Raw genomic sequence first — 12,853 nt, 5'->3', positions numbered from 1 at the left:
AGCAAATTATCTTGACAGTACCAGTAACCAGGAACCCTGCAAATTGACTCGGTACCGGTACCCCTTTTTTATAGCCAAGTTATTATTTTATTGTGTTACTTTTAACTTTATAAATATTTTCTTAACTCTTTCTTGAACTGCATTGTTGGTTAAGGGCTTGTAAATGAGCATTTCACTATAAGGTCTACCTACACCTGTTGTATTCGGCGTATGTAACCAAGAGTTTGATTTGATTTGAAATAAAACAATGTGCATGTCAAGTTATATTCAAATTCTGTAAAGAAAATAACATTTACTATATATTCTTTCTTTTCAGCATTTCAAAAAGAACAGTTTTGAAATGTGTGTCTTGTATTTTTGAATTTGGATTAAATGGTAGTTAAAAAGACAAATGGTGAGCCTATCATTACGTCATGTTAATGATGAGTCAGTCTAAGCACTGCGCGGTTTATACCGTGTCTGTCAGCCTGGTAAAGTTTGACTGCAGTAAAGGACTTATATTTTACTGCGATTCTCTGTGGTGGAATGAATTGTATAAAAACGAAACTGACAAAAGGTGTTTGAGGGAATCAGTTTGAGAACGGCGAAGAGCAGAATTGCTAATCTTGTTCAGATAATGACTAGCTATGTGGGATACAAGGTGATTCTGCTCAAAGTGCAATGAAGTTGACCTCAAACCCACACAGAGCGGAATAAATACAATTCCTGAGACAATAGGATGCATTGATATGTTGGGAGTTTATTAGAGTGGATTTGACATGTTACATGGAGCTGATGTTAGAATAGGACATGACAACAGTGGCCCTAACAAACACATAACCTTCAGACCCAGCTCCTTCATTAATAAGGGGAATTCTGGTTTCTTAGGCCCAGTTGCAGCACTTGCAGCTGGCGTCGAACACCAGGCCGGCAGCACACTGCTGGTCGTAAGTCTTGCCCTGGCTACAATTGTAGAAGTGGTTGGAATTGGTGGGGTCAGGGTATATTCCGTCAGCCTTCCCGGCGCAGAAGCCAGATCCGCTGCTACTACTGCCACTGCCACTGCTGCCACCGCTGCTGCCGCCACCTTGACCGCCGGGCTGTGGGGGGTTAAGTGGGTGCTGGGTAGGGGTCACTGGGGCGATGGGGACCGTACGGGCGGCACAAGCTGGGAGAGATGGAGGACATAGGAGTGGGGGAAGGGGGTTGAGAGAATTTTTGATAATTTCAACTACATTTCTACTACTATTTGAGAGAGTGATAGAGAGGATTGCTGTTGAATGTTTGTGTGTGCATGCAGGCATGCATGTGTCTGTGTCACTCACCGGCTCCGGTTCCCAGTCCAGACTTGAGGGTGTTGATCAGTGGGTATCTGCCCTGTCCACAGAAGGTTCCAGAGAAGTCATCCAGATCCAGACTCCACACCATGGCTCCTCCGAAGCCAGTGTTCTTCAGCCACTCAATCTGTAAGGGAGACAGAGAGGGGAGAGGAGGGGAGAGGAGGGTTTACTTAACGGGGTGAAATTGGATAAATATGTATAGGTGATAGAACTTCATCATTTGCCCTATGTTGCTCAGTTGGTAGGGAATGGATCTTTCATTGACAGGATGGTGGATTCGATTCTAACTGGGGTCACCTATAACAAAATTTATGCACTCACTACTGTAAATCACGAAGATAAAAGCTACTGTTTAATTCCTTATATTATTAGGCTTATTGTACAGAGTAGGATGCTACGCCATTACCTACTAGTTATATCTTTCCTTCAACAGACAAACACCCCACAAACACAGACCTTGTCCTGGTAACTCTTGACGTTGTCATATCCAACCCAGATGTTCTGCTGGGTGTAGGCGTAGGGCACCATCTGGGCAGAGTCCCAGGCCTGGGTAGCTCCCTGCTTCAGTAAGGTGCAGATCTAATGACACACACACACAATTACGTTAGGGTTGCAAGTTGCATGATTCAGGAAGCTGCAGATGTAATCACTCGAAAACATACACGGGGTTTGTGTCCAAAATGACACCCTGTTCCCCAGGACAATACCTTTGACAAGAGCACACAAGTAGTGCACTGTGTATGGATTGGAAGAGGGTGAAATTTCAGACCTATCTTAATCCTGTGTCAATTACCTCGTAGTAGGCCAGGAAGCCAGATTGTCTGGTGAATGGTCCGGCCGGGCCGGGGCCATTGGCAGGAGCGCCCACTCCAGTGTTAGAGCCACTGGCCAGCTGGAAGGTGTGGCCGTAGGTGGGGAATCCAACCAGGAGCTTCTCAGCGGGGGCACCACTGCTCTTCCAGTACTTCATAGCATAGTCCTGAGAACACACAGAGTATGTTGTAGTGAGAACTGGAGAGAGAATAATTATTAAGAAATGTGGAACTCACTCTCAGCTCAAATCTAAATAGGCAGGAAGAGATAAATGAGCCGAGGAAGAGAGAGAGGAAGAGATGGGCACGGAGAGAGAGACTCACCACATCGAAGTAGATGTAATCTCCCTGATCAGCTGGTCCTCTGTAGAGAGGGCTGTTTTCTCCAGTGCTGTGTTCCCAAGATCCATGAAAGTCATAGGTCATCACATGCAGGTAGTCCAACACACTGAGAGGGAGAGAGAAAGAGAGGGAGAAAGAGAGTTTCCAATATAACAAGAAGTATTTGATAGATCATGCATGTTTTAATGTACACATTTTTCCTAAGAAATAATATATGAATGAGATCCAGTGTGTATGTACTGACGATCCAATCTCGGCGATCTGGTATCCGGAGTCGATGGTTCCCTTTCCGGCAGAAACAGCTGCAGTCAGCATCAGACGAGGACGGTTGGTGTTCTTTCCTTCAGCCTCAAAGGCAGCCATCAGCTCCTAGAGGGAGACAGTGCACAGAGGGATGTTTGTGTTCATTTGGGTGTTCAAGCGTTCATTCTTGTCTGTGTGTTCATTTGTGTGTGCATGAGCTATTTTGTGCGTGTGTGTGTGTCTGTATGTGTGATTGTTAATCTGCGTGTGTGGGTGTTTATTCATGGGTTTGTTCATTCGTGTGTGTGTGTGTGTGTGTATGTGTATGGGTGTTTGAGTCTAACCTGCAGCAAGGTGGTGAATCTGGCCTTGTCTGCGGGTGGGGAGCCTCTGGATCCGGGATACTCCCAGTCAATGTCCAGGCCGTCAAACTGGTACTGTCTCAGGAACTTGATAACGCTGCTGATGAACGTCTGGCGGTTGGCTGCACTGGACACCATTGCTGTGAACCTGGGTACACACACACAGCTCAGACACAGGGTGTGTGTGTAAATGTGTGTGTGCACTTGCATGTTTATATGCATCTCCACTTACGGCTGAGTGCCAAAATTCCATCCTCCAATGGCTAGCAGAGTCTTCAGGTTGCTGTTCCTGTTACCAAATACAAGACTTAGGGTTATTACTGGCTTAGGCGTGCATGTGTGTACCACGGAAGGCTGCTGAGGGGAAGAAAGCTCATAAAAATATCTGGGATGGCGGAAATGGAATGGCATCAAACACATAGAAACAATGTGTTTCACATATTTGATACCATTCCACTAATTCTGCTCCAGCCCTTACCACGAGCCCGTCCTCCACACTTAAGGTGCCACAAACCTCCTATGGCGTGTACATGCCTGAATGAGAAAGTGTTTGCCTGCATTTGTCTATGTGTGTGCGTGCCTGCATGCATATGTGCATGTGTGCATGCCTGCTTGAGTGTGTGTTTGTGTGTGTGTGTTTGTGTGTGTCTCTCTCTCACTGGTTCTTGAGAGCCTGGAACTGTCCGTAGAGTTTCTCATCGTCCCATTCATAGGTCTTGATCTCGTTGTTGGCCATGCCGGCAAAGGCATAGATCAGATGGTCACAGAGACAGGGGTCCACGTTGGTGGGGAAATACTTGCCTGCTCCTGGCCGGTACTGGCCCCAGTTAGTGAAATAACAGGATAGGATGTAGGAGGATCCTATGGAAGGGTAGTAGTAATGTTAGAGTTTGGAGTTAGGCAGTTTTAGTCATGGTTGTCATGCTCTGTAAGTTGAGTTATTGTTCTCTGATTGGCTATTTAACTAGCTGCTAGCTAAATGTAAATGAAATGTACTTAAAACTTACCTAGCTGTGCATGCAGCAGGAGAGCCAGTCCTAGAGAGGGACAAAAGGAGAATGGTGAGAGAAAGCGAGAGAGACAGAAGTAAAGAAAGGAGAAAGACAAAGGGAGAGATTTTATTTTACTTTTTAAAAAGTCAACATAATTCAGAACTGTAATGATAATGATATAAAGTGCAGTTCTTCCCCTCAGACATGAATATAGATGGGTCATGGTGCTGGCAACCTCAGTCCTTAGAAACAGACATTGAACACAGTAGCATTGACAAAATGCATAGCTAGAGGACATTCGTCAGTGGCCAATTCTCTCCACAGGGAGCCAAAGCCTTAGCATAGAGCATAGTCTCTGAATGTTGCTAATTGTCATTACAATGAAAATGTAAATGAAAGGTTTGAAAGAAAGACCAATAGTACAGTTATAAGCTAAATAAGCCAAAATAAATTCCACTTACCAACGCAGATGAGTAGTTTGCCCATGGTTGCTCTGTACATTTCTCCATGGGCTGCTGAACCCTTTTATACTCTCAACGACCACTCCTATCTCACTCATATCTCTGACTTTCCCATTCCGCAGCAAAACAAATCAGCCTGTTTGAACATGGGTTTCCACTGCCTTAACAAAAACACTGATAAACTTCATATGTCCTTGTTTTAAGACATGATAAGCTGACGATTAAAAAAGCAAGTCTGTTTTGGGTTGTAATCATTTGGTGAAACTGACACTGAAACTGATCGTTTGGTGAAACCATAGAGATGGGTGCATTAGTCACCCCTTAGCCTCTTCACTAGCCCCTACAACTAGCCCCTGCAACCTAGCTAGCACCTTTCTCCTACCACCAAACCCCCTATATACTTGTGGAGATTGCTTATTGTTCCTCTATATATTTTTATATGTATATATATCTATCCTTTACTTAGATGTACGTGTATTCGGTAGTTGTTGTGGAATTGTTAGATAACTTGTTAGATATTGCTGCACTGTCAGAAATAGAAGCATTTTGCTACACTAACAATAACATATGCTAACCATGTGTATGTGACCAATACATTATAATTTGATTGAGATTGACCTTGAAATGGGATAGATGTAAAGAATATGGTGACCATTCTACCAAGTCAAGCTCAAGGTTGAGATGTCACCATAATTAATGTATCTATCTTTTGTTTCAGTTGTACTAGCAGAAGGCTGAAGGTCGGGGGGAAATGAGAGATATTGTTATCCACGTCGGCACCAACAACGTTAGGATGAAACAGTCAGAGGTCACCAAGCGCAACATAGTTTCAGTGTGTAAATCAGCTTGGACCAAGCCTGACATGCTGAGAGTGACGGACTCCATCCTGGCTGGAGGGGTGCTCTCATCTTATCTACGAACATAGACAGGGCTCTAACTCCTCTAGCTCCACAATGAAATAGGGTGCAGGCCAGGCAGCAGGCTGTTAGCCAGCCTGCTAACTTAGTGGAGTCTGCCACTAGCACAGTCAGTGTAGTCAGCTCAGCTATCCCCATTGAGACCGTGTCTGTGCCTCAACCTAGGCTGGGCAAAATTAAACATGGCGTTGTTCGCCTTAGCAATCTCATTAGAATAAAGACCTCCTCCATTCCTGCCATTATTGAAAGAGATCATGATACCTCACATCTCAAAATGGGGCTACTTAATGTTAGATCCAGCACTTCAAAGGCAGTTATAGTCAATGAACTAATCACTGATCATAATTTTGACTGACTGAAACATGGCTTAAGCTTGATGAATTTACTGTGTTAAATGAGGCCTCACCTCCTGGTTACACTAGTGACCATATCCCCTGTGCATCCCGCAAAGGCGAAGGTGTTGCTAACATTTACGATAGCAAATTTACAAAAAAAAAAAGACGTTTCATCTTTTGAGCTTCTAGTCATGAAATCTATGCAGCCTACTCAATCACTTTTTTAAATCTACTGTTTACAGGCCTCCTGAGCCATATACAGCGTTCCTCACTGAGTTCCCTGAATTCCTATCGGACCTTGTAGTCACAGCAGATAATATTCAAATTTTGGTGATTTTAATATTCACATGGAAAAGTCCACAGACCCACTCCAAAAAGCTTTCGGACCATCATCGACTCAGTGGGTTTTGTCCAACATGTCTTTGGACCTACTCACTGTCACAGTCATACTCTGGACCTAGTTTTGTCCCATGGAATAAATGCTGTGGATCTAAATGTTTTTCCTCATAATCGTGGACTATCCGACCACCATTTTATTAAGTTTGCAATCACAACAAATAATCTGCTCAGACCCCAACCAAGGAGCATCAAAAGTCGTGCTATAAATTCTCAGACAACACAAAGATTCCTTGATGCCCTTCCAGACTCCCTCTGCCTACCCAAGGACTTCAGAGGACAAAAATCAGTTAACCACCTAACTGAGGAACTCAATTTAACCTTTGCCAATACCTTAGATGCAGTTGCACCCCTAAAAACTAAAAGCATTTGTCATAAGAAACTAGCTTCCTGGTATACAGAAAATGCCCGAGCTCTGAAGCAAGCTTCCAGAAAATTGGAATGGAAATGGCGCCACACAACTGGAAGTCTTCCGACTAGCTTGGAAAGACAGTACCGTGCAGTATCGAAGAGCCCTCACTGCTGCTCGATCATCCTATTTTTCCAACTTAATTGAGGAAAATAAGAACAATCCTAAATGTATTTTTGATACTGTTGCAAAGCTAACTAAAAAGCAGCATTCTCTAAGGGAGGATGGCTTTCACTTATGCAGTAATAAATTCATGAACTTCTTTGAGGAAAAGATCATGATCATTGGAAAGCAAATTACGGACTCCTCTTTTAAATCTGCGTATTCCTCCAAAGCTCAGTTGTCCTGAGTCTGCACAACTCTGCCAGGACCTAGGATCAAGAGAGACACTCAAATGTTTTCGTACTATATCGCTTGACACAATGATGAAAATAATCTTGGCCTCTAAACCTTCAAGTTGCATACTGGACCCTATTCCAACTACTGAAAGAGCTGCTTCCTGTGCTTGGTCCTCCTATGTTGAACATAATAAACGGCTCTCTATCCACCGGATGTGTACCAAACTCACTAAAAGTGGCAGTAATAAAGCCTCTCTTGAAAAAGCCAAACCTTGACCCAGAAAATATAAAAACTATCGGCCTATATCGAATCTTCAATTCCTCTCAACATTTTTTGAAAAAGCTGTTGTGCAGCAACTCACTGCCTTCCTGAAGACAAACAATGTATACGAAATGATTCAGTCTGGTTTTAGACCCCATCATAGCACTGAGACTGCACTTGTGAAAGTAGTAATTGACCTTTTAATGCCGTCAGACTGAGGCTCTGCATCTTTCGTCGTGCACCTAGACCTTATTGCTGCTTTTGATACCGTCGATCACCACATTCTTTTGGAGAGATTGGAAACCCAAATTGGTCTACACGCACAAGTTCTGGCCTGGTTTAGATCTTATGCGTAGGAAAGATATCAGTTTGTCTCAGTGAATGGTTTGTCCTGTAAATTGTAAATGTTGGTGTTCCTCAAGGTTCCGTTTTAGGACCACTATTGTTTTCACTATATATTTTACCTCTTGGGGATGTCATTTGAAAACATAACCTCTTGAAACTAGCACTCCCGGATCTGGGAGCGTAATCATAGCCTCAAACGAATTGGCATAACGTAGCGGACATAAATACCCCTAGTAAAAATACCCCTAAAGAAAATCACAAATGAAATGAAATAAATATATTCAAACACAAGCTTAGCCTTTTGTTAACAACACTGTCATCTCAGATTTTCAAAATATGCGTTACAGCCAACGCTAGACAAGCATATGTGTAAGTTTATCATGGCATAATGCGATGCTAGGCTCTGCTGGCAGCAGGCAACATTTTCACAAAAATAAGAAAAGCAACCAAAATAAATAATTTACCTTTGAAGAACTTCAGATGCTTTCACTCAGGAGACTCCCAGTTAGATAGCAAATGTTCCTTTTTTCCAAAAATATTATTTTTATAGGTGAAATAGCTCCCCTTTTGTTCATCATGCTTGGCTGAGAAATCGACCGGAAAATGCTACCATTACAACGCCAAACCTTTTTCAAAATTAACTCCATAATATCGACAGAAACACGGCAAACGTTTAGGATCCATCATCCGTCGAGGAAATTGGTTTCTCACAAGAAGCGATTGGAAAAAAGGCTACCTCAGTATTTCACGCAAGATTTTCTGCGGGAGACACCATGTGACCACTTGGTAAATATGCTCCCTTACGGCTATTCTTCAATGGAAATGCGTAAAAAGACGTCATAATGCTGTAGACACCTTGGGGAATACGTGGAAAACGTAAGCTCATTCGTAGCTCATTCACAGCCATATAAGGAGTCATTGGCATGAGGCGGTTTCAAAAAATGCGGCATTTCCTGGTTGGATTTTTATCTGGGTTTCGCCTGTAACATCAGTTCTGTGGCAATCACATACAATATCTTTGCAGTTTTGGAAACGTCAGAGTGTCTTCTTTCCAAAGCTGTCAATTATATGCATAGTCAAGCATCTTTTCGTGACAAAATATCTTGTTTAAAACGGGAACGTTTTTCCATCTCAAAATGTTAATAGCGCCCCCTAATGCATAACTGGATAATGTTAACTTTCACACAGCGGTACAATTCAATGAAACATGGTGAAGCCCCAAAATTGCCCTCGCTAGAAGCCTGTGTTTCAGACATAAGGAAGTGGATGGCTGCAAACTTTCTACTTTTAAACTCGGACAAAACAGAGATGCTTGTTCTAGGTCACAAGAAACAAAGAGATCTTCTGTTGAATCTGACAATTAATCTTGATGGTTCTACAGTCGTCTCAAATAAAACTGTGAAGGACCTCGTCGTTTCTCTGGACCCTGATCTCTCTTTTAATGACCATATCAAGACTGTTTTAAAGACAGCTTTTTTCCATCTACGTAACATTTCAAAAATCAGAAACTTTCTGTCCAGAAATGATGCAGAAAAATTAATCCATGCTTTTGTTACTTCTAGGTTAGATTACTGCAATGTTCTACTTTCCGGTTACCCGGATAAAGCACTAAATAAACTTCAGTTAGTGCTAAATACAGCTGCTAGAATCCTGACTAGAGCCAAAAAATGTGATAATATTACTCCAGTGCTAGCCTCCCTACACTGGCTTCCTGTTAAGGCAAGGGCTGATTTCAAGGTTTTACGGCTAACCTACAAAGCATTACATGGGCTTGCTCCTACCTATCTTTCCGATTTGGTCCTGCCGTACATACCTACACGTACGCTACGGTCACAAGACGCAAGCCCCCTAATTTTCCCTAGAATTTCTAAGCAAACAGCTGGAGGCAGGGCTTTCTCCTATAGAGCTCAATTTTTATGGAATGGTCTATCTACCCATGTGAGAGAAATCGGTCTCAACCTTTAAGTCTTTACTGAAGACTCATCTTTTCAGTGGCTCATATGATTGAGTGTAGTCTGGCCCAAGAGTGTGAAAGTGAACGGAAAGGCTCTGGAGCAACAAACCGCCCTTGCTGTCTTTGCCTGGCCGGTTCCCCTCTCTCCACTGGGACTCTCTGTCTCTAACCCTATCAGGGGCTGAGTCACTGGCTTACTGGTGCTCTTTCATGCCGTCCCTAGGAGGGGTGCGTCACTTGAGTGGGTTGAGTCACTGACGTGATCTTCCTGTCTGGATTGGCGCCCCCCCTCTTGGATTGTGCCTTGGCGGAGATCTTTGTGGGCTATACTCGGCCTTGTCTCAGGATGGTAAGATGGTGGTTAAAGATAGCCCTCTAGTGGTGTGGGGGCTGTGCTTTGGCAAAGTGGGTGGGGTTAAATACTTCCTGTTTGGCCCTGTCCGGGGGTTATGATCGGATTGGGCCACAGTGTTTCCTGACCCCTCCTGTCTCAGCCTCCAGTATTTATGCTGCAGTAGATTATGTGTCGGGGGGCTAGGGTCAGTTTCTTATATCTGGAGTACTTCGCCTGTCTTATCCGGTGTCCTGTGTGAATGTAAGTATTATCCGGTGTCCTGTGTGAATGTAAGTATGCTCTCTCTAATTCTCTCTTTCTCTCTTTCGTTCTCTCTCTCGGAGGACCTGAGCCCTAGGACCATGCCTCAGGACTACCTGGTATGATGACTCCTTGCTGTCCCCAGTCCACCTGGCCATGCTGCTGCTCCAGTTTCAACTGTCCTGCCTGCGGCTATGGAACCCTGACCTCTTCACCGGACGTGCTACCTGTCCCAGACCTGCTGTTTTCAACTCTCTAGAGACAGCAGGAGCGTTAGAGATACTCTTAATGATCGGCTATGAAAAGCCAACTGACATTTACTCCTGATGTGCTGACCTGTTGCACCCTCGACAACTACTGTGATTATTATTATTTGACCATGTTGGTCATTTATGAACATTTGGCCATGTTCTGTTCTAATCTCCACCCGGCACAGTCAGAAGAGGAATGGCCACCCCTCATAACCTGGTTCCTCTCTAGGTTTCTTTCTAGGTTTTGGCCTTTCTAGGGAAGCCACCGTGCTTCTACACCTGCATTAGATTTGGATGGAAACCACTCTGAAGTTTCTAAAACTGTTTGAATCATGTCTGTGAGTATAACATAACTTATTTAGCAGGCAAAACCCTGAGGACAAACCATTCTGATTTTTTTTTTTGAGGTCACTCTTTTTTCAATGGGGTTTCATTGGGAATCCAGATTTCTTAGGGACCTTCTCGCAGTTTCTACCGCTTCCACTGGATGTCTCTTTACAAATTGGTTGAGGATTTTCCTTTGTGTAATGAAAAAGTAGCCCTGTTCAAAACGAGGGTCACTTCAAATGTACTGTTTGATAGAGGCGCATGACCAGAAAGCTAGCTTCAGTTTGTTTTCCTCCTGTATTGAACACAGATCATCCCGTCTTCAATTTGTCAATTATTTACATTAAAAAATACCTAAAGTTGTATTGCAAAAGTAGTTTGAAATGTTTTGGCAAAGTTTACAGACAACTTTTGAGATATTTCGTAGTCACGTTGCGCAAGTTGGAACCGGTGTTTTTCTGGATAAAACGTGCCAAACAAATGGACATTTTGGATATATATCGACGGAATTAATCAAACAAAAGGACCATTTGTGATGTTTATGGGACATATTAGAGTGCCAACAAAAGAAGCTCGTCAAAGGTAAGGCATGATTCTGCGTTTTGTGTCGTGCCTGCAGGGTTGAAATATGTTTTCTCTCTTTGTTTATGGAGGTGCTACCCTCAGATAATAGCATAGTTTGCTTTCGCCGAAAAGCCTTTTTGAAATCTGACATGTTGGCTGGATTCACAACAAGTGTAGCTTTAATTTGGTTTCTTACATATGTGATTTCATGAAAGTTTGATTTTTATAGTAATTTATTTGAATTTGGCGCTCTGCATTTTCACTGGCTTTTGGCCAGGTGGGACGCTAGCCCGCATATCCCAGAGAGGTTGAATGACACCGAAAAAACAACAAAATACAAAAACGACTGTAAAGCTGCATGCAGTGCAGAAAGCAACTACAACACAAACATAGTCAAGATCCCACAAACTAAAAGTGGAAAAAAGGCTGCCTAAGTATGATCCCCAATCAGAGACAACGATAGAAATAGAGAAATTAAAAGGCTCTCCAAGGTCAGGGTGTGACAACTAGAGGGTAAGGGACAAGGGGTCTATTTAAAATTGAACATCAGGCTTGAGACAGACCTGTATAACCTCATGGTCTGCCTAGCAAAAATGTTGGTACTTGGTGTAGCGTAAATGATAATAGTAATAATGTATTACAATGCAGACATATAACAAGTAATTATTAAGAAATCAAGTGTACTTTTCAGCATGTTACCATATTTGTTTTAGTGTGTTGGAATCTGTTATTATTACTAATATTTATGATTTAGCCACAGTGTAAAAAAAACAATTATCAGAAGAATTTAAAAAAATGAATTACATTCACGATCAGGTGAACTTGTTTGTGCTGGTGTTTCTGTAGCTATACCATGAATTGTTCAAAAGGAGTTAAGTGCTCTGATATCTACCTTATCACATTTAACATAGTGTATCAGTCCTTATAAGTACCTTGAATCCAATCAATGCCTAAGTTGATATCTTGGTTGAAGGATAGCATGTGCACAGCATACTCTGAGTAAGCGTTTTGCTGTCTGCAAAGTTTTTAACACATACAAACTCTGCCTTCTTTGCCCAACGCAGGAAATGAATCAGGAAATAGTAAATGTCAAAGCATTGCCTGAACAGCGATGTGAAGCCTGGAAAGTCAGATTAAAAGTCTGATGACATACCGATTACACAATAGCTGTCTCTGATTCGTTGGCGAGGGGAATTCTTAGTAATGTATTGGTAGCAAGAACTGATATGATTGGTTGTAGCAACCCAAAATATTATAGACTCAACATTGTCAGTGGGTGCCATACGGGCTCTGGATGTGCTGTCACATACCTTTTGTGCCAGGGGGGAAGCACGTTCCTATGGCGAGGAATTGTCTCATGGATCAGTTCAATTAAACCATGCCTCCCCTGCACATCTGGTGGTCAACCAATAACTCGTGCTGACTACAGATTAGAAGGTTGCATGTTCAAATATGTTGGGGTGAAGGTTTTTATGCCCTCAACCCTGGCTTAAGCTATGTAGCTTTTATTCCATTTATTATATTATTCTTGTTTTTGTTTTATGGTCTTTGCTGTAGCACAGTGTCCTTGAGTTTTTTGAATGGCGAGAGACTGAAAAAACAGCTTCTTACTCAAGGCCATCAGACTGT

General features: G+C 42.7%; 1 protein-coding gene across 1 annotated transcript; it reads right to left on the bottom strand.

The window, feature by feature from the left end:
- Positions 1-728: 728 nt before the first annotated feature.
- Positions 729-4,571, bottom strand: LOC139369754 (acidic mammalian chitinase-like). The gene is made up of 11 exons (XM_071109015.1): positions 4,532-4,571; positions 4,086-4,115; positions 3,738-3,939; positions 3,311-3,367; positions 3,061-3,226; positions 2,718-2,842; positions 2,456-2,579; positions 2,113-2,298; positions 1,776-1,898; positions 1,305-1,443; positions 729-1,147 (listed from the first exon to the last, which is right to left on the bottom strand). The coding sequence occupies exons 1-11, from the start codon at positions 4,569-4,571 to the stop codon at positions 864-866; spliced, it is 1,476 nt and encodes a 491-aa protein (XP_070965116.1). The 3' UTR covers positions 729-863.
- Between the last annotated feature and the right edge of the window lie 8,282 nt (positions 4,572-12,853).

This window comes from Oncorhynchus clarkii, chromosome 17 (assembly GCF_045791955.1).
Source record: "Oncorhynchus clarkii lewisi isolate Uvic-CL-2024 chromosome 17, UVic_Ocla_1.0, whole genome shotgun sequence".
NCBI lineage: Eukaryota > Metazoa > Chordata > Actinopteri > Salmoniformes > Salmonidae > Oncorhynchus > Oncorhynchus clarkii.
The sequence above is the reverse complement of the archived record's forward strand: the minus strand, read 5'-3'. Positions and strand labels throughout refer to the sequence as shown.

Bases quoted from the DNA above. Each gene is read 5' to 3' on its own strand.
- LOC139369754 (XM_071109015.1), bottom strand. From the start codon at position 4,571: ATGTACAGAGCAACCATGGGCAAACTACTCATCTGCGTTG. The intron at 2,843-3,060 runs GTTAGACTCAAA...GTCTCCCTCTAG, and splicing joins GATTCACCACCTTGCTGCAG to GAGCTGATGGCTGCCTTTGA. The intron at 2,299-2,455 runs GTGAGTCTCTCT...GTGTGTTCTCAG, and splicing joins ATTACATCTACTTCGATGTG to GACTATGCTATGAAGTACTG.